Here is a 25,315-nt window from a genome sequence, read left to right as displayed (position 1 = left end):
TTTTGACAAAGCTGTTAAACTGATTTTTGACAAATTCCAGAGAACCTGAAAACTGCTGTAAATAATCACAAGATAAGTAAAGACTATTTTTGATGTGGCTGCATAGTTAAATCTATTTTTCTTTTCTTTCACTTTTTGATTCTTTACAAGCCATGAATTCCAATCGCAACAGAAACAATGTGTGTGAATATGTGTGTGTTGTATTGTAGTTATATTTGTGATGAAAAGTTTGTAATTGATTATGAGTGTTCCTGACAAAGCTGAAACAAATTAAATATCTTCTCCAGAAACTACTACATGTTCTGGGTTAGACACGTTCTATAAAGATGAGTTACTTACACTTAGAAGGTTCACAAGGAAATCTTTCTTCTAATGTTTATTATCGTTTGTTGTATGAATATGTTGAGACAATGAATGTGAGAGGATGTTATGTGCGCATACAACTTCCTTCTTCGGTGCAAGAGGAAATTACATATCACAGCTTACCACTAATGTATGGGATTAGTTGTAGTCTTTTACTAACAAGGCATTATAATCAGAAATACATTCAGTAGTTCTATTCTAACTAAGATTGAGGGCCAGGTGTAGGTAGAATCCGATTTGTGACTTACAAATTGCGAGTCAGAGCGACTCGCAATTTCCGAGTCACAAATCGGAATGTAGGATGGTGTCCCTGACACCATCTGCGACTCGTAATGGGGTCGCAAAGGCCCACCTCATGTATATTCATGAGGTGGGTCGCAATTTGCGACCCCCTTGAGACTTGCGGCACTCACAGGGATGGTGGCCTGCTGGAGACAGCAGACCACCATGTCTGTGACTGCTTTTAAATAAAGCAGTTTTTTTTTGTAAAGCAGCCCGTTTTCCTTAAAGGAAAACGAGATGCATTACAAAACAAAAAAATGAAACGTTTTTGTTTAATTTTTTCAGAGCAGGCAGTGGTCCAGGCAGTGGTCCAAAGGACCACTGCCTGCTCTGGAAAAATGTTTTTAATGCCATTCACAATGGGTGCTAACTGCGATTGTTTTGCGACCGCGTTTGCGGTCACAAAACAATACAACATTGCGCTGCAACTCACAATTAGGAAGGGACCACCCCTTCCTAATTGCGACTCGCACTCCCGTTTTCCGATTCAGTAATCAGGTTACCGAATCGCAAAACGGGGTTTGGGCATCGCGATGTGCTTTTTGCACGTCGCAAACAGCAAAATTCGCTGTTTGCGACATGCAAAAAGTTTAGTACATCTGGCCCTTAGTCTTTTCTTTTGTTGAAGTTAACCAACACTTGAGTAGTATTGATAAAGCTAGATACATAGACATTGTAGGAGGTTTCTTTGAGTCTTTGCTGACATTTGGCTCTGCCAATGCACACTGAAACAATTTAACTTGCAAACTCACACCGACAGAGAAAAGCTTATTGATTCTGTCACGGTTTTGGGCGGGTCTGATCAGGACTCTGGTTGGGACACCCCTTGTGGTCCCCGAATATCCTAAAGAGGTAGTATACTGGGGAAGAAGAGCTGCTAAAGACATACATGGAAAGGACAGCTATGAACAGGCCCAGGAAAGTAAAAGCAGAGCAACCCTTGTGTGAACAAACAGGAAACAGATTACTAATGGACAAACACGCTGGGGTTGTACACAGAGTAAGGCGCAGAACCTCCCACAGTGACAGGGAATGTCAATGCCTCTGTGAAGTTTGCTCTTACAGATAGTCACCCTGCCAGCCCCATAGAAAGGAGGCAGCAGAAGTGATTCTGTCTCTGGACCCTAGAGCACAGACAAGGAAAGTACTTACATACACAAGACACGCTCTTGTGGGTCCAGCTGGAAACACAGTGGCGATTCCTGAGAAAACAGCAATAGCACACTGTCAGGCACGAAAGACAACGTATAACACTGGACAAGGATAGGGGCTGGAATTGCCTCCTGGAAACCAGGAGCCAACCCCAGAACAAAGGAGGACACTTATACACTGGTGAAGACTGATAGAACACTTACCAGACACAAATAACCAAGAAGAATCAGAAACAGAAGGGAACAAACTAAGAGGCAGAGGCAAGAACTAAGAACAGGCTCAGGCTGAAGGAAAGGCGGACTAGGACTTGAAAACAGGGCGCAAACTTCTGGCTGGAACAAACAGAGATAGGACTGGGAAACTGAGAGCAGGCTCTGGGTGGAACAGGCAAGGACAGGACTGGAATACAGGGAGTAGGGATGAGTAGTAAACAGGACTGGGAAACAGAGAGCAGGTTCAGGCTGAAACAAGGGAGGAGCAGGGCAGAGAAACAGGGAGCAGGCTCTGGAAGAAACAAACAGGTACAAGGCTAAGAGATAGGGAGCAGACTCTGGCTGGAACAATCAGGAGCAGGGCAGAGAAACAGGAAACAGGATCAAGCTGGAACAGAACAGGACAGGAACAAAACTGGAACACCATCCGACAAAGGGTCTGTAACACAAAGGAATCGAACTCCAATGCACGACAGGTATCTTGAGGAAAAGGCTGCTTATAAGCAGTTCCAAGCTGGGCTGCACAGGAGAGGACTCAGGTGTGTGTAATTTCAGAGAGTTGCAAGTCCTGGAGGAGAGGATCCGAGGAAAAGGAGCAACTGGACTGCTCCCATAGAAAACAATGGGAAACAGAATCCAGGTTTTCCTGACTACCAGGCTGTGCATTATGGGAGTTGCAGTCCCAGGAAGCAACTGTAGTACTACACAAGTATACCATGGCCAAAAGAGAAACAAACAGGAGTCAGCAAGGAACTCTAGATAAGTGTTCAAGGTGATTCCCAAGCTTCTGACAGTCCCTTTACAGCGCCCCCAAGAAATGGGACGACAGAGTCGTAACAGATTCAGGCTGATGATAGAAAAAAGGCAATCAAAGAGAAAACAGAGAAGGGCTTAGTAAAACGCACTTTCATGAATGATCATGCATATAGTGTGACCAACATACAAGGGAAGCTTGCTCTACATTACCAACATAAAGGAAAGCTTTGTATAAACAGGCCTCAAACCAGAACTGATACAACGTTTGTGGGAATGATTGAATGCAGACATGTATTTCTATTTAAGAATACATGGCACTTTATGCTGAATGGACAAGTGTAGGTGAGTAGCCTCTTTTTTAGCATGGTTACCCCCACTTTTTGCCTGATGTCAGTAGGTTTTTGACAGTGTTCACTGCGATCCTGCTAACCAGGACCCCTGTGACTGTGCTCTCTCCACTTAAACTTGGTTGCTTGGACTACAAACACCACACACTTGGCACACTGGTACCCCTCTATAAGTCCCTAGTATATGGTACCCAGGGTGTTGGGGCACTAGGGAGTCCGCCATCGGCTGCAGCATGTATCATGTATTATGCCACCCATGCAAAGTGTATCTGTAGGCCTGCCATTGCAGCCTGCGTGAAATGGTGCATGCACCCTTTTCACTACAGGTCACTGCGCCAGGTCACTATAAGTCACCCCTAGGTTAGGCCCTTCTAGCCCAGGGGGCTGGGTGTAGGTCCCTGTGTGTGAGGCCACCCCTGCATGAGCAGAGGTACCCCGACAAACTCCAGCACCATTTCCATGAACTTCGTGAGTACCGGGACACCATTTTACACGTGTACTGGCCATAGGTCATTACCCATGTCCAACTACATAATGGTAACTCCGAACTTGGGCATGTTTGGTATGAAACATGTCAAAATAATACACCAATACTGTTGCCAGTGTTGGAAGTATGATTCCATGCACTCTGGGGCTCCTTAGAGGACCCCCAGCGTTATTCTTACCAGCTTTCTGGGGTTTTCCCGGCAGCCCAAGCTGCTGCCACCCCTCAGATGGATTTCTACCATCCTGCTGCTTGAACAGCTCAAGTCCAGGAAGGCAGAACAAAGGCTTTCCTTTGGGAGAGGGAGGCAACACCCTCTCCCTTTGGAAATAGGTGTTACATGGCTTGGGAGGGGTAGCCTCCCCAAGCCACTGGTCTGCTTTGAAGGGCACATTTGGTGCCCTCCTTGCACAAACCGGTTTGCACTGGTTCAGGGCCCTCCAGTAACTGCTCTGGCGCAAAACTGGACAATGGAAAGGGGAGTGACCACTCCCCTGTCCATCACCACCCCAGGTGTGGTGCCCAGAGCTCCTCCAGAGGGTCCCTGGGTTCTACCATCTTGAATCCAAAGTGGGCAGAGGCCTCTGGGAGCATCCGAGTGGCCAGGTCAGGTAGGTGACATCAGAGCCCCCTCTTGATAGGTGGTCACCTGGCTAGGTGACCAATACCCCTGCCAGGGCTATTTAGGGTCTCCCTCTGGGTGGGTACTCAGATGCGACGAGCAAGACTCTAGCAAAATTCCTCTGCATCATTTACTTCAACGTCTGGCCACTGGAACTGGAACTGGGCCATCCAGGAACCGACAATCTGCATCCACGACAAAGACTCTGCTTGCAACACTGTTTCCATGGCTCCTTCCACGTTCTGCAACATTTCCCCCGGCTGTGCATCCTCTGAGGGTGGCAAGTCTTCAGTCTGCACAAGAAGGAAGAAGGAATCTCTCTTGGAGTGAAGGAGTCACTCACCTGCATCCGCAAGCACCAACTGGAACGACGACTGGCTGCGTTGCTCTCCTCTCATCCTCAGCTGCTTGGATCCTGAATCATGGGTGGTGGTCTGCAGTGGTCTCCTTGGTCCTCTCTGCCAGCTGTCCAACTTTGGTGAAGGTAAGCCTTTGCCTTCCCATGTGGGACAGTATAACCGTGCACAACATCTCTTGCAGCTACCAAGCTTTGTTGGCATCGCCTCCAAGGGATCTTCAGGCTCCGTGTATCCCCAGACCCAGTCACTCTTCTCTGCGACGCACAGCCCTCTGTGTGCTTCTCCTGTGGCGTGGGACCCTTCTTCAGTGTGCTGTGTGGGCTCCTCTATGACTACTGGGTCCTCTTCCAGTGGGTCTCCTGTGGGGGCTACCTTTTCTTCTGTGGACTCTCTGCATCGCTGAGGGTGCCCTGAGACTCCCCTCTGTGGTTTGAGTCCTCCTGGACCTTGCTGGACCCCGGCAGCTCCACTTTTCGTCTACTGCGACTCTTGCATTTGCCAAGGTTTCTTGGTGGCTTTTCCACTCCACAGACAGACTGCAATTTTCCATCTGGCATGGGACGTTGAATGCATCCTCCAGGAACTCTTCACCAACTCCAGGGCTGCATTACTGACCATCTTTGTCCTACTGTCAACCAACCCCTTCAACCCCTGCAACCAGGGATGGTTGGGTAGTGGCTCCTGCCACTACCGGACACTCCTGCGACTTGAACCCCTTCTTTTTCAGGTCTTCCTCTTCAGGAATTCACCGCTGGTTTCTTGCAGTCTTGTCTGGGTGGTGCATTATCCTTTTTTTCAGTCCTTTTGGTGGTTTGGGGAAAAATAATTAACTTACTCCTTTCTTCCCTGTCGCTGGAGGGCACTGTGGTACTTACCTTTTGGGGTTCCTAGTTACCATGGCTCCCCTCCACGGATTCCACGTACCTGGGTGGGGATCCTGCATTCGCATTCCATTTTTTAGTAAATGGTTAGGACTCCCCTTGGGTCACTATTGTCTATTGCTATTGCACTGTTTTCTATTGCTATCTATGCCTATTTTTGATTACTAGTGTACATATTTAGTGTGTTTACATACCTCCTGTTGAGGTAATTGCCTATCTAGTATTTTTGGTAAATGTGTCACTAAAAGAAAGTACCTTTATTTTTGTAACACTTAATGTTTTCTTTCATGTGTGTAAGAGCTGTGTGACTACAGTGGTATTGCATGAGCTTTGCACGTCTCCTAGATAAGCCTTGGCTACTCATCCACAGCTACCTCTAGAGATCCTGGCTTCTAGACACTGCACCCCCTACACTAATAGGGGATACCTGGACCTGGTATAAGGTTTAAGTATCTTAGGTACCCACCACACACCAGGCCAGCATCCTACAACAAGATCCTGCGATTCCAGGTGTATATTACATCTGAGGAAGAAATGCCTATTATCGTATCCCTAGAGGATAGTATGGGACTTGTTACTTGGGAGTAATTTTTCCCAAGATATACCAGATTGACAACATAAATTAAACACATGATAACTTAAGACTAAGATCAAAAAGGGCAAGTTACTCTGAAATAATTGGTGATATATTTGGAGCAATTATTCCTTCTGTAGGAGTTGTTCTGAATTATATGAAAATAAGAAAACGGTTGACTATTGTGGACAGAATGTTAACAGATTTTTCTGGTGCAATCATATTGACGGATACCAAAGTAGTTGCGGTACGTTTGGTGATTCTTCAGAACAGTCATACGTTAGACATCCCTTTAGCAAAGGAAGGCGGAGTCTGCCGGATGCTCAAGGCGAAACATTGTTGCACTTTTACATTAAAACTTTGACAAAATTGAATTCTGATCTTAAGGACCTGAAGCAACCAAGTGTGTGGAAAAAATATAGGCAAAAATGGGAAATTGGTTGGGAAACCTTTGTCAAGGTGTTGTGGGAACAATATTGAAACCATTATTAATAGTAGTTGTGTGTCTTATTTGTACAATTGGGCTTTATAAACTGTACAGAATCCTACAATTATAAAGGATGAAAAATAAACAAAGGAAGGAAGAATTAGAAATTCAAAAGATGAGAAGCAGATACTTTTGTGATTTAAGAAATTTTGTAAATTTGAGAAAGTCTAAACAAACTAAGTTTTGAGTTGCCTCATTAATGAATTAATGTAGTATTTTTTGTGACAGTACATATAGCAGTCAGAGGAGAGATTGTTAGAGAGCAAACATCATTAATAAAAATGTATAACTGAAATGAAATTATTAATGTGTACTAAAAAGGCCTAAATAGAGAAACATCTGTTAGAAAAATAAAACATGCTTGTTTAAATGTGGCTGGCATGGTGTCAGCCACCTTGAGTTCAATGTGAAGTAATAAATGTCTTTGAAAATTTATTTTGTTTAATCATAATTAAATGTACTGGAAAAAGATGATCATTAATATGTACTACAAAACTAATGGCTTGAAATTATTATGAAATGTCTTATTCTTTACGTATTGGCATTAGTGAAAAATCCCACATTTTCATATTCCTCCAGAATAATGAAGTTGAAATGTTACACTGATTTCACTGAAATGCTTTGCAAACATTTTTTATTAGACATCCTGCAGTGGAAAGCTACTGGTTTCTCAGTTTCGCTTGTACTGTATTTCCTTGTGATAAGTGTTGCAATCTTTACAATGAACCTTAGTTTTTTAAAGGAAGCAATGTTAGCTGAATGTTGTGTTTGGTGCTGCTGTTTAACTAAATTATTGCTACACTGAAACTGCCATCCCGAGAGGTGCATAAGAAGAACGAAGAAAGATACAATTGAATCCAAGGTAAAATGTAACTGGCTGCGCATTAACCCACCTCATAGTCTTGTCCAATAGAATCTTAGCTAGTATCTTTTTAGGACTTTAATTTAGCAAAGCTTTAGGTGATGTTAGTCAGTCTTTTATACAGAGCTGTGCAGTTCAGATCCATTGAGAGTTACTTATGATTCTAACAGTTCCGTTACATTATGCTCAACATTACTGAACTATTTTCCCTTTCATGTTCCTGATGCTAACTGAAGACCTGCAGTTCTTGTGCTCTGCTGATGAAGAATCTGCAAGCTGCTTTCTCATTTAGGAGAGGTATAACCAATGTGCACTTATTTTTCCTTTGCAGGTTTTTCCCTTTAGAAAATCCAAACGCATTTTTGTTAGCGCCATAATTGGATGTTTTTCCAAATTAATTTGCTTCTTATTTTTAATTTTTACGTGTGACAAAGCCCAGCCCACACATGCTTTTCGAATTAGATTCTAGTAGCTAGGATGTCTGACCCAATAGTTGATTTGAATTAATATTAATTGACTGTGTTTGATTCAACTGCACATTAATGTATTACGTTTCTATTCTTCAAATAATTCTGTTGTTATTCTGAATAATTATTTTGGAGCGTTTAATGGTAATTGCACTTATTAGGTTGAAATTCTTCAGACGCTTTGGACAGCCTGTGTTGTTTCTCTACTGCTATCATTTGGTTTTGCGCATCATTTACATGACCTTAGCACTGTCAATTTAAGGGCAATAATTGTTTAAACTTTACTAAATCTGTGCAGTGATCCATGGCCACATAGGACATGGTGTGTTTAAATTACTGACACATTGTTGCAAATTCTATTGTTTGATGGCTATTGATTCTCATTGTTTAATTGGATGATCTCATACTCCTGTCTGAATCAAAAGATTCGAGTCAACCTTTGAGTGTAGTAGATGTCACTGCCCTCTTACGTGTCACCTTACCATAATAATATAAAATAATATGTCACACTGCACACTAGTGGTCAGCACTAACAGGACTACTTCTAGATCTGTGGCATTCCAGTTTAGTTCAGTAGAGTGAAATGTAGCCCGTTGTGATCACTTAATCCAAACTCCAAATGTATGAGTATTACTAGCACCGAGCGAGAATTGCTGCCTCTGCATCCCATAGCCTTGGGGATAATAAGTGCTTTAAATAGAAACATAGATGTGCAGGTACTCATCCAAAAGTACAACTGAATTTGAATCGCGTGAGACGGCGGAATGTTGTTCTTACCTGTGGGGGTCTCCCTCACTTTGGATACCAAAGTTATTCCGGACACCCTGCGCAGGAGGGCGGAAGGTGCCTCAGGGGCCCGGGTTAGCCTCCTGGCACTCGACTCATCTCCTCCCTTTGCTGCCTCCGCACCGTCCTCCCTGGAAGATCCCGGTTTAGAAGGCTCACTCTTAAACAGCCTTTTGTACAGCCAGTAGCATGCGCTGGAGCCGACCACCAGCCCAAGAAGGGCCCCGAGAAGAGTCCTACCATAGGGGCCCATGACGAGCGCCGCTGCAGAGACGGACAGGCTGACAGGTGGGGGGTTATTGCCGCCACCACGTCTGGCTTCCAGATGCGCACATTGCTAATCCCAAGGCAGATAGAAAAGGCTGCCGATGTAAACCTGTCAGACTGACTACAAGCGAGATTACCAATGTTTCTGGATTGACGAGATCTAATTACATTGTGTACAATAAATTCACTTATGATGTTTCTAAATGTAATTTTCTTGGAGCCATGGCAATATTTCGAGTGTTTATAATTGTCGATTTATATTTTACGTGTTGGTCTTTCTCACTGCATGTGAGGAATGTCCCTGTTAAAATGGCCGCCATGGTTGCGTTTATCCCAAAGCTGACCCCATGCTGCACTTTCGGCGTTGAGAAAGTATTGAAAAGGGGCGTAATAGAGCTATGTCTCGAAGTTTTAAAACATGGCTTCGCGGCCATCTTGTGATCAGAGGCGGGGCCTTGTTGCCATGCGACAGTGATTCAGACGCACTGAGTCCCTGTAGCGCGAGCAGTGTGGAGTGCTGCTGCTGCCGTGTGTGAATTATTGATACCCGGGATTTCGTTACTATGTCTTCCCTGCGGCAGGCCGAGGCCCCACTGAGACAGTACATTCAGCAGCACGCGCTGCCTGAGATATACGAGGTAACATAATAGCGCAGTTTTCACTAACAGTGTGAACTACCACCTTGCCTGCACTGATTGTAGGCTCCTGAGCTGAATGTGAGGAGCGACACTGGTTCTAATTAAATGAACACACTCGGAGCAAACTTCGGTACCCTTTCATCCCGTAACTTAGACCAAAGCCCAAGTTATACGTAGGAGCCCCTTTTGAGCTAAATTGAAGACAAGAGCTATTGCTTGAGCTAGCGGAAGAAATTAATGTTCTGGTCCGTTCTGGTTTAGCAGGAAAAATATTTTCAACTCGTGTATTAGTGTCACTAGATCCTAGCATATGAATAAAATAAATCAAACTTTTCTCGGAGTTAGCCCACAGTTGTTACCTGTTCGTTGTTTATTTACATGTGACAAGTTACAGCCCCTGATTGCAGATGCTTGATCCTGATTATCCTATGTCCTCGATTCTGGATTCGTTTATGAGGCCGTGGGCCTGGCCTTCATCTGACACATGCTCAGGGCCACTGTACTTGTGCAGCAGTGGAGGACCAAATTATGCAGCAGGGTTGACTAAATAATGCAGCAAGAAAAGGCACCATATACAGCATAATGCAGTAATTTTTGTGATAGCATTACTTCATTATTTTGTCATTTTTAGGTCGCGCGTGCAAACGCTTCTAACCTGTTAGTATTCTGGGCTTTTAACCACACCCACCACTTTCATTTGTGGCCTTGCCTTTCAAAAACCCCTTGATGTCATTGGTTAATGCTTTACGTTTGTCCCACCTTGAGGCTGCTTTGCTACCGTCTTGGGGACAGACCCTGTTACATGGATAGTTACACGATTGTTGATATGCTTTACTGTGAGCAACCACTTTTTTATTTATTTTGTCTCTCCACTTCGCGCCTCATGGCACTTTCAAGTCTTACACAGCACAAACTCCATCAGCAGTATTGGAGCGATTTGCATGACTGCCAGTTACTTCACATTGTTTAGCCTTCGTGCTCCTTGGCGCTTTCAATTCTCACACAGCGCAAACTCGATCGTCAGTATAGGTGCGATTTGCATGACTACCAGTTACTTCACATTGTTTTATCTTTGGAAGCTTTACTGAGGCTTTACATAAGTACCATCTACATTACACAAGGACATATGGATTTTTTTAGAGGCATGGGGAGACTAAATGATGTTGAGCCAACACTGTGACTTGAACCCGGGTCCTCCATTCCAAAGTCGGCATCTCTAGTCCTTGCGGCACACCTCCCTCCTCGAGCAGCTTTTCGTAGAGCACATGAGGTATTCTAGCTCCTTTAATTGTTGCAGCACGCATGCCGTGCTTTATGTTTCCATATGGCGGCCGCGCCATTACAATGTGCCCAAACCACGGAGTCCAGACCGAGAAACTACATTTCATTATTTTGCTTTACTTACACTTTAAGAAACACTTAACCATGATATCGACATTTTAAATGTGAAAGCAAGCACTTCCAACAAAATCCTTTCCTTTTATTTAGCTAACAAACCACAAAACTCACAAAATCATTATGGGGTATTTTCTAAAGTTATTCATCAAGCAGCATTTAAATTGTTACACACTTCTGTTCCACATGTAGAATTATTTCTTATTAATAGTAAACGGGTTATAGAGGTTTAGCAGCATATTCACAATTGAGTTATTCAATTGCTGCCCTGGTGCCAAATGCTTTCAGCTATAGGAACTGAAGCTGAAGCTACATTGATTTCCTTCATTCACTCTTGCATAGGCTGTACAATTGTATGTAAAGGATTTCCAGGCTGTTTTGTACCATAAAGGGCTTTTTAATGTAGCACCACACACGCAATCAACACTCAGAAGGGGGTGGGGGCAAAGGTTTAACTCCAGAATGGTCGCTAAAAAGCTATATCACACGAGCATATTATTTTTTTTGTAGGCATGGCAAGATTAAGTGATGTTGAGCTGACACCATGACTCGAATCCGGGTCCTCGGTTCTAAAGTCAGCACCTGTAGTCCTTGTGCCACACCTTCTCCATCTTTGAGCAGTTTTCCGTGGAGATCATTAGGCATTCCTGCTCCTGCGCTTTATGTTTACATATGGCGGCCACGCCATTACAATGTGCCCAAAAAATGCTTGTTACTCATGATATCACTGCCTGAGCAAATAGTTTACCCCATTACTACCTGTTTAACAATTAAATGCAGCAATAAGCAACTGGATGATGACTAGTCAACTTTTGCGATGGGCCTTTCACTGCACAAGTACATGTTGCCATGTTTTTAGTGACTATTGATCCATTTGCGCTAGAAACATTTTTAAAATTAAAATCTTCAAATTATGCAGCAGATGATAGATTGTGGGACAAATGTGGCAAATCCATAATTTTGCAGAACACCCTACAGAATCTCATCAGTCTAGTGGCCCTGCAAATGATGTTCCAGTCAGCCGTGTAGTGCGAAATGAATAGCAGGTGGCAAAGGTCAGGTGTGTTAAAACTGCTGCACTGCCTCTGAGAAGTTTCAAATTTAGTAATGAGTCACGTTGGCTTTCTTTTTCTCCCACCCCTCAGTGTGCCGCCTCACTAACAATTGTTCACTTCTATTGAACTTTCTTCTAGAGCACACTTTACACAGTGTACTACTACCAATAAGTGAGATAATACAATTTGCCCAGGATCACTCAACTTGGTTAAGTGTGGAATTAGGGTTTTAGACACATAAAGCCAAATTCTTCAATTTAGTCAGACCACATTTCACACCACTATGATTACTTCCCAATCCTTTACCAGGTCCATTCAAATGAACAGTATTTTGTAGAGTGTGTGTGCGTGTGCGTGTGCTATACTGACATGTTCTAAACGTTTGGATGCTATTCCTCCAGATAGTGTGCAGGTGTGCACTCGCTGTCCAACCATAGTGTTTGCCTTTAAAGGCTGGAAATTGTTAAGTCATGTAAGTTTATTAGTTTTGGCTTATTTGTCCTTCGTATGGACCTATTAGTGCTAACTTGCTTAGAATGTTTTTATTCTTTGTAATGAGCTTTGGGTGGGTGTGCCGCATCTTTTTTAGAAGGTGGACAAAGTTCTCCTTCATTTGGGCTCTACTTGTTGAGAAAGCGCCATGCACCTTTGTGGGCACTTGTTTCTTTATCAATAAATCTTTCAAAGTCATCAATTTTGAAAATGTTCTTCTACACACAACATATTGGTGCATAAGTTGTTTCCACAAGAGTTAACTGATGAGAAAGTACAGCCAAACAAGCCACAGGGATATTTACTATTCGTATTTATTTTGTTTATGTACAATTGGGAAGAGAAGTGATCACAACTTCAGCACAGAAATTGAGTCACATAGGTCATTTTATTTTGTGATGTTTTTGTGCTGTTTGGGACTACTCATAACTGCTAGTGGAGTGCTGTTTACCATCTCAGTCACTCCATCACAACCAACTACTTTCAATTGATGAACCGTTCCACATCCGAATGTAAGTCATTAGTAGGTGCTAGCGCTGAGCAGCAACATAGCCTGTGGTGTTTCCTATTGTGACGCTGGGTTCAGGCACACTGCTCTGTGTAAATAGCTACAAGAAATGAATCGCTTGAGGATAATGCAATGTGTCTAATGCAATAGAATAACACATATTACTAGAAGAGTGATCAATGCAAGCTTCAAGCAAAGGGTACAGTGCTAAACTGATACAGTCTGAATGCACAGTTAGCAAACACAATTTGACAAAGTGGGACTGTGCGTGGTATCAATGCAGTACAGAGATGCTAAGTATGTCATTGGTAACTTAGCAATTGGATTGCTGAAGTAAGTTATTTGACTGCGTCTAATTCAGTGACTCTTTCAATCAATTTTCTTTCACAGCTATTACATCAGTGGCATTTTACAGTGCGATTGGATATTCACTTTCACTTCCTGTTGTGAAATCGTTGGTGGCATGGTTTTAATTTTTTCCAGCCATCATCATGGCTGCATCACAGAACATCAGTCGACCTAGACTGATTTTACCTCATTTTGAAAAGCTGGCACACAAATGAAACCAGTGGTTCAGATCGTTTGAGAATTATTGACTTGCCATAGATGCAAAGAAATGTGTTCCTGAGAGGAAAAAGGCATTAGTGTGTAAATAGGAGATGCGAGACAAATTTTGGACACTTTGCCAGAAATTGTGGCACCACGTGAAGAATTTGTCTCTTGGGATGAGAATAATGAGGCAGTAAATTTTTAGAAGAAACCAGCATTATTTTAGAGAAGTATAACTTTTAGAAGAGGAAGCACACAAGCAATGAAACGGATGAAGAAAATATTGCTGTATTAACCTCCTTGGAGGCAATGTAATGTGTTAGCTTAAAGATAACATTGCCATTTATTTGAGAAACTAGTTTGTTTTTTGTTGTTTCTCAATGGAAGACCAGGGAAGACGTTTAAGTTGCTGTAGCCCAATACTTGAAGAGGTGCTGGATATCACTAAAATCGTAGAGTTGCCTGCCTTGTCTGTAAAAGCCGTAATTAAAAATGATGATGTAACATTTAATAATTTATAGACTCGGAAAGAGTTAATTTGTAGTGATTTAAACCCATCTGCTTATTGTGATTTTGATATTGAAACGTGTGGGTATTTATGGGCAGCCTGATTAAGAGAAAAATATATTTGGCAGTTCACAGAAGGGAGCTAATGGTTTGGCAGGAACAAGAAAAGTCAGAAATTGTTTTGAGACTAGGGAATTCATGCCCTGTAGTGTTGTAGGATGTCCATGTTAGTGCTGCTACTGCTGCTTTTCAAAATACTAGTGTGAAAGACATCCTGAGTGAGTTTGGGAACTGTTTACACAGAGGATTGGATGTGTTTAGGACTATGAACACTTAATCAGATTGAAAGCAAATGTTATTCCAGTCATGCACAAAGTAAGATTTTTTTTTTTTAAAGAATGAATACATAATTAAAGAAGTTATTAGATCAGATGTGTTATTATAAGATCATTGTTACTACTGAGTCTTTTGAATGGGTTTCAGTAATTTCCTACTATCGATCTCAAGACACCATACCACCAGGTTGGCTTCAATAAGTCTCAGGATCTTACCAACCTCGTCACACGTTTTGTGCATATAAGTACCTCAGATTGGCATTCAGCCTATCATCAGTAGAAAGTTTTTTTGGGGTTTTTTTTATTGAGCGCACAAGCGCTTTTCGACCTGTTGTAAGTATTCTTTAAGCTTTTAACCACACCCATCTCACGCCCATCACTTTAACTCGTTTGTAGGCTTGCCCCTCAGAAATTCGTTTGATGTCATTGGTAAATGCTTTGTTTGTCCCGCCCTGGGACAGTTTTGTTACCACCTTGCAGACTGATCCTGTTACATAGATTATTGCTGATATACTCTTGTCGCTCCCCTTCCTACTCCATGGCAGCCATGGCACTCACAGCGTCAACTTCATCGCCGGAATTGAAGCGCTGGACACATTGTTTATACTGTTACCTAATAAGAGTAATTTCTTTTGGCTCTCCCCTTCACACTCCATAGCTTTCACAAAAAAACACTTATAATTGATAAATGCTTTACGTAAATAACACAGAAATCCTCAGAGCAGCTCTCCTGACGTGGCGGGAGAGCCAGTACTACAATATTCACTGCACTTGGGAAACTTGCCCCATAATGCTTTGCACACCAATATTTTTTAGAAAACATTCATGCTCATAACTCCTAGGACAATGTGACCACCACCAAAACATTCAGCATGACGCATTCTTTCTGTCTAGGTCATCTCTGGGTTGCTACGCAAGGTTACTTCTGGCCTCTAAATAATTACCCCTCCTACCATTCAGTGTCTTTTTAAGTACTCTCATGGCTGTAACTTTTTTTTCTACCATCAAAATAGGTCCTTGATTGTTATATCACTGCTATAAGCCTGCTACACCCAGAAAATGTGTAATGCACTACAGCTTCTATGGGCTTAAAATATGGTTACACTGCATTATTTATTGCCATTTGCTTTTTGTGTGGTTGTGCCCTCTAGGGGCTAACTATATGGTTAGATGACCATGTTTCCTACAAATGCTATTTTCATTGTGGTGTCCCCCTATGGACTTTTCTAAGCATTACAGTCAACATATCAATATAGTACAATATGCAACACAGAAACCTGGCCCATAATGCTTTGCAAGGCATCCATTTTACAAAACATTTTTGCTCATAACTCAGCCTGTGGTGGTCATAGGACAATGGGGCCACCTTCAAAACATTAACCACAAAGTGCTCTTTCTGTCTGCTTCGTCTCCTCAGGTCCCCACACTAGGTTAGTGGGGTCCCCAAAATAATAACCCATCACACCATTAAGTGTCTTTTTAAGATCTCCCATGATTGTAACTTTTGTTTCACAGATGGGAGTAGTTTGTGTTTTAAAGGCCAGGTTTGTAATTTCATTGCAATAGGCCTGCGAGCCCTAAACATCTATGCCCTTTAGGGGCTAAATATATGGTTACACTGCATTACTTTCTGACATTTTCTTTTCATGTGGTTATTTCCTCTAAGGGCTAACTATATGGTTGCATGGCCATTATTCTTACAACTGCTATTTTCACTGTGGGATCCTCTAGGGGCTGTTCTGAACCTTACTATCTAATGCTAAAATGTTATTTCTGATAAAGGTTTTTATTGGCTTTATATGATATTTACATATGTTTTATTAACCTCTCCTTATTGCAATTATGACCATGATTCAGGCCAAATTAACATCCTTATTACACCATTGGAATTAGCATGGCAGATTTAAATTAGTATGCTAAATGGGAACAATTTCATTTTTGGCTGCAAATAGAGGAAGGAAGTAAATAGAAGTGCTTTCGTTATATGCTGGGCCACTGGAATTATGGAAAAACAAATTATGAGGCAGGGTTGACCAGATTATGCAGCAAGAAAAGTCCAGTTATAAATGTACAACCCCAATAGCTGTAACTCAGTCAAACGTGAGACCTATTGCATTGCAAATGCTTGTTTTCAGTAAGTTTGTTATTATACAATATCAATGGTGTGAAGTAATTTCAACATGCTATTTTTCATGCATAGTGAGACTCATAAATAACTTAATCAGAGATCCAAAGCCATACTGTGCATTTTTATTGAAAGGGACAAGACAATTAGGAATGGGAAAAGTGTACATTTGTGACCCAGTTTGTGTAGTATTTAGGGCATACTATTGCACCTGATGATAATAAACCCAAGTCAGATCTTCAGGTTTCCATCATGAATGTCCCACAGCCAAAGGATAAAGAAACCTTTATGGTCCTTTTTAGGACTCAGTGGCCACCATTCCAGGTTTCTGTGGAGTTATGAGTTGCCAGAAGAGAAGTAACGTACAAAGTATTTTTGGAGTAAAGAACAAACTCAAGGGCAGGCTGAAGATATGGTCATCAGTGCTGCAGCTCTTAATTAAGTCATGTGTAGTGTTAAATGAAGTTTCAAAGGTGATGCCCATTCTGGTGGCGTAGGTGCTGTTCTTAATCACAAGGTCAAAGTTAAGAAGAAAACTGTTGTCTTCAATGAATATGTATTTGTGGGCTGTTAGTTTGATGAATACACAGTTCATAAACCTCTATTGTATCTAATGCATGGGAATGGAATCCAATTAGATTGGTGAAATTTATTTCACACTTCCAAGAATGCAGTTATAACTTTAAATGCATTTTGTGATGAAACCATATTCAGGCTGTTTCTTTGTTAAGAATACCAACAAGTGGTTTGTGAACAGTGGTGACCTGATTGATGAGCATCAATGTATTTTGGCCGTTATTGATGATGTTCAACAATGCACTCTTGTAATTGCTGATGAGGAATAGCTGAATGCATATGTTAGAAATCGGGTTTCTAGTTGGTAGTGGTTTGCACCCTGTCCAAGTAGGGATCCTCACTCTAGTCGGGGCAAGGGAGTCACACAGCTAACATAACTCCTGCTCACCCCCTTGGTAGCTTGGCATGAGCAGCCTGGCTTATCTTGGAGGCAATATGGGAAGTATTTGTACACACACAAACAGTAGCACAGTGAAAACACTACAAAGTACTCCACAACAGTTTAGAAAAATAGCTAATATTTGTCCGAGTAAAACAAGAACAAAATGACAAAAATCCAACATACACAAAAAAAATACAAATTGTCAAAGATTAAATCTTAGTAAAGCACTTAGAAACACAATAGCTACAACCGGGCCAGAATCTTGAATGAGTCATTCCCAATAGTTCGACGCCACTCGCGAAGGAGTGTGGGCCGGTCACAGAGTCAAACAGACCCCAGGTACAGTACCTTGAAAAACAATGAGGAAACAAAGACATTGTATGGAGTTGGGAAGGTGAGGCGTTGCCACCGGGTTGGTGAGGTGTCGGTTCCTTACTGCTAGGCAGGGGAGGTGAGGCCGTCGTTCCTTACAATTGCAGAGGAGGTGATGTGGCGCTGACGGTGAGGCGTCAGTACCTTACGACAAGGCGGGGTCAATGATTCCAGCAGGTCAAGAAGTGTGGCGTCGACTTTGCGGAGTCGCTAACAAATCACGGGGCCATAGGTGCTGCGGCAGACTTGGGTGACATGGACGTCAGTGTCATGGCACTCTGAACTCAAGCTGTGGCGAGACTTCGGAGGTGCTGCGGCGACGTCGGGCCTGCATTGTAAGTCACGATTATTGCACTCAGCGGGCGACCACACCTCTAGTGCAGGTAGCAATGCGGGGTCAAAAAGAAGCGCTAGTTCCAAAGTCATTCTAGTAGCCGCTGTACTAGTTTCTTCCTTGTTGCACCAGAACTCACTGCCAAGGGCTAATTAACTGGATTTGGCACCCCTTGGCAAGCCAGTACTCTCAGCAAGAGAGCCCAGGCACTGGTAGATGAAGCCTTTTTTTGTTCTTGAGACTTCTTAACAGGAGGCAAGCTTAGTCCAAGCCCTTGGAGAACCTTTTAGAAGCAGGAAGTGAAAAGCCAAGTCCAGTGCTTTCACTCCCTGGACAGAAGCAGCAAGCAGCAGGCCAGCACAGGAAAGCAATGGGCAAAGTGGCAGTCCTTCCTACAGCATTTAGCTCTTCTTCTTCCTGGCAGAATGCTCTTAGTCCAGAAGGATTCTAAAGTTGTGGACTCAGAGGCCCAATATTTATATTCATTTCTGCCTTTGAAGTAGGCAAACATCAAAGGAAAGTCTTTGTATTGCACAGGACCCTGCATTTCTTGCCTGGCCCCAGACATATTCCAGAGGGTCTGAGACTGCTTTGTGTAATGGTTAACTCTCCCCCCCCCCCCACCCCCCACACACACACACCCTTTGCCTGATATTGATGCTGACTTGACTGAGAGTGTGCTGGTCTCCTGCTAACCACGCCTCAGCACCAGTGTTCTTTCACTTAAAAATGTAAAATTTTTACCACAATTGGCACACCCCTGGCATACAGATAAGTCCCTTGTAAAAGCTCCCTAAGGGTTGCAGCATGTGTTGTGCCACCCTAAGGGACCCCTCACTTAATACATGCACACTGCCATTGCAGATTGTGTGTGTTGGTGGGGAGAAAAAAGGCAAATTCGACATGGCATTCCCCTCAGGATGCCATGCCCACAAAATACTGCCTGTGGCATAGGTAAGTCACCCCTCTAGCAGGCCTTACAGCCCTAAGGCAGGGTGCACTATGCCACAGGTGAGGGCATAGCTGCATGAGCAATATGCCCCTACAGTGTCTAAGTCTATTCTTAGACATTGTAAGTACAGTGGGGCCATGTTAAGTATATGGTCTGGGAGTTTGTCAAAACAAACTCCACAGCTCCATAATGGCTACACTGAATACTGGGAAGTTTGGTATCAAACTTCTCAGAATAATAAACCCACCCTGGTGCCAGTGGTGGATTTATTACAAAATGCACACAGAGGGCATCTTAGAAGATGCCCCCTGAATTCTACCCAATCCTTCAGTGCAGGACTGACTGGTCTGTGCCAGCCTGCCACTGAGATGAGTTTCTGCCCCCCTGGGGTGAGAGCCTTTCTGCTATCTGAGGACAGAAACAAAGCCTGCACTGGGTGGAGGTGCTTCCCGCCCCCCCCGCAGGAACTGTAACACCTGGCGATGAGCCTCAAAGGCTCATGCCTTTTGTTACAGCACCCCAGGGCATCCCAGCTAGTGGAGATGCCCGCCCCTCTCACCACTGCCCCCACTTTTGGCTGCAGGGCTGGAGGAGATAATGAGAAAAACAAGGAGGAGTCACCCACCAGTCAGGACAGCCTCTAAGGTGTCCTGAGCTGAGGTGACCCCTGCCTTTAGGAATCCTCCATCTTGAGATTGGAGGATTCCCCCAATAGGATTAGAGATGTGCCCCTCTCCCCTCAGGGAGGAGGCACAAAGAGGGTGTAGCTGACCTCCAGGACCGTGTGCCATTGGCTACTGCCCTCCTGACCTAAACACACCCCTAAATCAAATTTTTAGGGGCACCCCAGAACCCAAGAAATCAGATTCCTGCAACCTACACAAAGAAGAAGGACTGCTGACCTGAAAGCCCAGCAGAGACGACAGAGACAAGAACTGCTTTGGCCCCAGCCCTAACGGCCTGTCTCCAGACTCAAAGAAAACTGCACAGCGACGCATCTGACAGGGACCAGCGACCTTTGAAGCCTCAGAGGACTGCCCTGAAACCCGAAGGACCAAGAAACTCCAGAGAACAGCGGCACTGTTCACAAACAGCAACAACTTTGCAACTTTAAAAAAACTCACTTTTCCCGCCGGAAGCGTGAGACTTCACACTGCACACGATTCCCCTCGGCTCGAGCTCCAGAAGACCAACACTACAGGGAGGACTCCCAGGCAACTGCGACCTCGTGAGTAGCCCGAGACGACCCCCCTGGACTCCATGAGATGCATGCCGAGAGAATCCAGAGGCTCCCCCTGACCGCGACTGCCTGTAACAAGGAAACCGACGCTTGGACCAGGCACTGCACCCGCAGCCCCCAGGATAAGTAGGAACCGAAGTCCAGTGCACGAGTGACCCTCAGGCGACCCTCTGCATAGCCCAGTAAGTGGCTGGCCCGAGCAGCCCCCCTGTGCCCTGCCTGCACCGCTAGAGTGCCCCCTGGGTCCCTCCATTGATTTCTATTCAAAACCTGACGGCTGCTTTGCACACTGCACCCGGCTGCCCCTGTGCCACTGAGGGTGTGTTTTGTGTGCCTACTTGTGTTCCCCCCCAGTGCTCTACAAAACCCCCTGGTCTGCCCCCCGAAGACGCAAGTACTTACCTGTTGACAGACTGGAACCGGAGCACCCCTGTTCTCCTTAGGCGCCTATGTGTTTTGGGCCCTCCTTTGTCCTCTGCACCTGACTGGCCCTGTGTTGCTGGTGTGGTGAATTTGGGATTGCCTTGAACCCCCAAAGGTGGGCTGCCTATGCTCAGGAACTTGTACCTGTAAGTGCCTTACTTACCTGAAAAACTAACCAATACTTACCTCCCCCAGGAACTGTTGATTTTTGCACTGTGTCCATATTAAAATAGCTTATTGCCATTTTAACTAAAACTGTGTATGTACTGCTCTAATTAAAAGTTCCTTACTTACCTATGTGGAGTACCTTGCATTTTATGTATTTACTTCAAATCTTGAATCTTGTGGTTCTAAAATAAATTGAGAAAAGATATGTTTCTATATAAAAACTATTGGCCTGGAGTTGTCTTTGAGTGTGTGTTCCTCATTTATTGCCTGTGTGTGTACAGCAAATACTTGACACTACCTTCTGATCAGCCTACTGACCGACCACTCTACCACAAAATAGAGCATTAGTATTATCTAATTTTGCCACTATCTTACCTCTAAGGGGAACCCTTGGACTCTGTGCACAATATCTCTTACTTTGAGATAGTATATACAGAGCCAACTTCCTACAATGCTCTTTGCCACCAATAAGAAATGCAGCTCCTCGATCTTATCTGGACAGCCAAATTCTGTGGGTCGTTGTAGGGCTGCCAGTTTTTCTCTGTTTTTCTATTGTGTAGTGCTCCGTCCAGAGGTGCTATCCACAGTGAAGGCCAAGACCCAAGAGAGGGTTACAATGCTCCCCATCAGCTACAGTCACTAATGTCCATCGGGTGCTCAGCGCCCCATCTACACAGTGTTACTCTGCGCCTTGGCTTTTCCTTGATTCTTCACAATGTAAACTGGTTTATAATAATTATTTTGAATTCTCCACACTTCCATTGCCATTTGCTACCTCCAAGATGTTGACATTGTATTGATCATGGAAGTAAGCTGAAACACCACTAAATAGGGGATGGGAGATGCCTGGCAAATGGTTAGAGTTGGTGATCTAGCTTCTATTTTCTGATTATGGTACGTCATTTGTGTCTATCAACTAAAACATTTGTGTGGTTGGCATTGATTACAAGCAGACGTTTGAATAATACACGCATAAATAATGACTTAAATTATGTTTAGCCATCATTCTTTCCTTACGTGGGTAACTGTCCCATTTTTATCTCTTCATTTGTGCTATTTTGCCAAATTCAAAACAGACCTGTGCTCCCTCGTCTAAGCCTAGCACAACACAACAAAATGATTAGCAAATGTGGCATGCTTTTGTTAGCAGGGCCTGTTAAAGACCTGCTTCACAGATATCGATCCCAGTCCTCAGTTTTTGTTTTCTTCATCCCTCTTTCTCCACCCAAAATGTCACTTCTTGTTCCCGTCTTACTCTTGGGTGTTACACACAACCGCTATGAACGCCCCGATTTGATACAGCTATATATAAGGCCCATTATCAGTCTTTTTCCAAATCTTAATTTTGTTTTGCTCTTTTCCCTGCACTCGGTGCGCGGTCTAACTTCACACTAGTAGCCTTTCAGACCCCACTCAGAGGACGAGGGGGCAGAAGGGTGTTAGGCCACAACCCTGGTGGTTGAGATTGTTTGCCACTGGTATGGTGTGGGAAGCCCCACTATGTCTCTGCAAACTGAGCCATATACAACCCTTGCCGCACTTTACTGCCAAAATAAAGAGTATAAACAGTCACACGCTTCTCCGTGTAGTGCGGGGGCAAGAACTCTCAATTCAACAATCAGCCACCAGACACAATAACTCAGTGCCCAGCCCAGAGCTTTATTCTTTTGGGAAAGAGAAGTACTTTTAATCACACAGCAGGTTGTTCCTCCTGTTCACGATTCTGCCGCCTGTGGGCGCCAATCCCCTCCTTTTACCCAATGCTCTGTTCCCGACCAGGTGATATTATACATTATACTTCCCCGGTAGCCTCTAGTAGAGGCATACATTAGGTGCAGCTAACATTCTGCACGGATTTAAATGCACAATGACGTTGCTGTTACCCCAGCAGAGGTTGTGGGCAGAGTTAGTCCTAAGTCTTTTGCGTATGAGTCAATTTAATGCAGATCAGTGTCCTGGCCGCAGGTGAGGACCCACGTTACTTATTCATTGTCTCCTTCACGGTTGAGGGGGGGAAGGTCCAGTACTACTTGTGTGTTCGGCATTTGTTGCCTCCCAGCATAACAGAAAAAATCAGCTCTGCAGCCTAAGGTGTGGGAATACCAATTCCTTTGGCAGCTGTAGGCCTCATCCAGCCTGATGCCATTGTTTTTTTTTTTTTTTTTTTATATATATATTTTTTTTTTTTTGCCGTGACACCTCAAGTTTCTTATCTTTATGCATGATGGATTACATAGTGATTTAGACTGCAACTTGTTCTGCGTGGCCCTCATTTGCAGATGGCAAACTTTCCTGTAGCACTGCTTGGTTAGTATGAGGAGACTAATTTAAGATCCCTTTATCAGAAACAAAGCCTTTTATAGCTTGTATTGTCCATAACATTGGCCAGGATGGAAATTCCAATATTCCACCGAATCTCATTTACTAGTCATCTGACACTCATTTTTAGTTCCATGACTCTCCATTAGATCTTTGGAATGTGGGAAGTTCCATTGAAGCATTGAAGGCAGTGGAGTGCTCTGTGCTTCTGTTCTATTAGCTTTATAGCCCTTTGCAGCTGGGCTATACCAGCCACTAAAGTCTCACTCCCTAGTTAAAGGCCGACTCCTTCGGCTCGAGCTTGTAACACTAGAGCGAGCTTCAATGGCCGGTATAGCCTGACAACAGGCAGCTCACAGTACAATTGAGGGCCAATAGACAGTCCGTGGTGGGTCGGAGACTGGCTGTTGCAGCCTCTAGTTAAGAGGGGGGAGAAACCGGCCAACACCCTCACATCCGCCCGCAGGCACTGGGGATCTGTCATTGTCCGAGTGCCCGCCTTCCCAATCCGACCCTGAAAATTGTTCAGATTTATGTAACCTGTGGAACTCGTCATTGGCAATTGCTTTTTTGATGTGTTTTTTTGTTTTATATCTTTAATTATAACTTTGGCATGTTTTGCTTTGAAGCAAAGCACCTACTCTGTAAAAATATCTCTAATGTATACATGCCCAGAAGAGAGAAAGGTTTATTGTGTATTCTCCTAAGTGCTAATGCATGAAAAGCAGTTTGAAGAATGACTCTGGAATGCCAGAGTATAAACTGAAATATGTACTTCATACGTATCGAGTAAATTTAACCACCAGGGGGAGCCTTTGTACTTTACAAAACGTAACTCTTGACACACTTAACACATTTCGTAGTTGGAATATTCAGACCATCTATTATCTATTAATGAAAAATGATGACCTTGTTTTTCGTTGGTACGACTGAAACACACCCTTATTTCCCAAATACCGGAAACATTGCATATAATCTGAATCCTTGCTCTAGATATCGCCCCGAAACCACCCGTTTAGAAACCTGTAGTCTGTGGTAATCATCAATGACATAATATCAACGTGGGCAAAATCTGTAATTTTATTAGCGTGATTTATATAGTGTGCACCTTGCCATCAGGGTAGCCTGACTTGGCACATATGAATTGGTGTTACTGTGATAACTGGAGACTGGAACAGTCATTCTAGTACAGTAGACCAGAGTGGTAAGATGGGGAGGAGAAAACGTCAGGATGAGATTTAATTCAATTCATTGATGTAGGTGTAATAACAACGTATTGCTCAGAGGAGGTATGGATTCAATCTGATGTTTTCCGGGCTGTGATTCCAGAGGCAATGTGTGCTTCTGAGATGTAAAAAGTTTGCTTTTAGCCAATTCTCTCTCTCTCTTTTTTTTTTTTTTTTTTAGATTGATGGGGTCCAGCAAGCTTCCCCAGCAATAACGTTTTGCAAACACTATAACAAAAGAAGCACTGACAAAGCCAAAAGTCTGGTGCCCAATCCCTGGCCTATTGAGCTTGTCTATGCTTGTATCTCAAGGAGAAGTTGAGATTTTCCTCCTCACTCTTCCTCGAAGGGAGATTGGGGTGCAACGCTTTGTGATTCTCATTTGAAGTTGATACAAGCTGCTAAAGGTAGCCCTGTTGTTGGTTAAGAGCCTGATTGGATTGTTTGCACTGGAATCCAGGCACGCTGCATGTGTTGGATCATGGGATGACTGTAAGCAGCGACATTGTGGTGTTGGGAGGACCAGCTACCAAACCTTTGCCGCTACCAGGGTGGGATATAACAAGGCTTAGACTGTTGATCTGAAATCAGAAAGGGGTACAATGTTTTTAATTTTCTTTAGCAGATGGAGTGGATGGTATGATGTGTTTGACAGTTTATTTACACGGATGTTCATGTTAAGGCGAGGGCCCGAGGTGTAATGCAGAGAGTTGCTAAAAGGAGCTAGAGAAGGAGGAATAAAAAGGGAGAGAAAAGTATGTCAGGCCTAGTATTAGTATGATTAGGGCTCCCTGCTTCATGGTATTTATGTTGTTTAG

General features: G+C 43.5%; 2 protein-coding genes across 2 annotated transcripts in view; one reads left to right on the top strand and one right to left on the bottom strand.

The window, feature by feature from the left end:
• The window catches only part of ARMC10 (armadillo repeat containing 10), a 167,318-nt gene extending 158,068 nt beyond the window's left edge, over positions 1 to 9,250 (bottom strand). Inside the window, exon 1 of the mRNA XM_069229687.1 lies at positions 8,626 to 9,250. Coding sequence (XP_069085788.1) covers positions 8,626 to 8,887 — 262 coding nt within the window. The 5' untranslated portion in view covers positions 8,888 to 9,250. The remainder of the gene's footprint in view (positions 1 to 8,625) is intronic.
• Positions 9,251 to 9,358: 108 nt separating this feature from the next.
• The window catches only part of FBXL13 (F-box and leucine rich repeat protein 13), a 1,108,093-nt gene continuing 1,092,136 nt past the window's right edge, over positions 9,359 to 25,315 (top strand). Inside the window, exon 1 of the mRNA XM_069229683.1 lies at positions 9,359 to 9,539. Within this exon, the coding sequence (XP_069085784.1) occupies positions 9,465 to 9,539 (75 nt within the window). The 5' untranslated portion in view covers positions 9,359 to 9,464. The remainder of the gene's footprint in view (positions 9,540 to 25,315) is intronic.

The sequence above is a fragment of the Pleurodeles waltl genome, chromosome 4_1, assembly GCF_031143425.1.
Source record: "Pleurodeles waltl isolate 20211129_DDA chromosome 4_1, aPleWal1.hap1.20221129, whole genome shotgun sequence".
Classification (NCBI taxonomy): domain Eukaryota; kingdom Metazoa; phylum Chordata; class Amphibia; order Caudata; family Salamandridae; genus Pleurodeles; species Pleurodeles waltl.
Note: the sequence above shows the minus strand (reverse complement) of the source record. Positions and strands in the feature narration are given on the sequence as shown.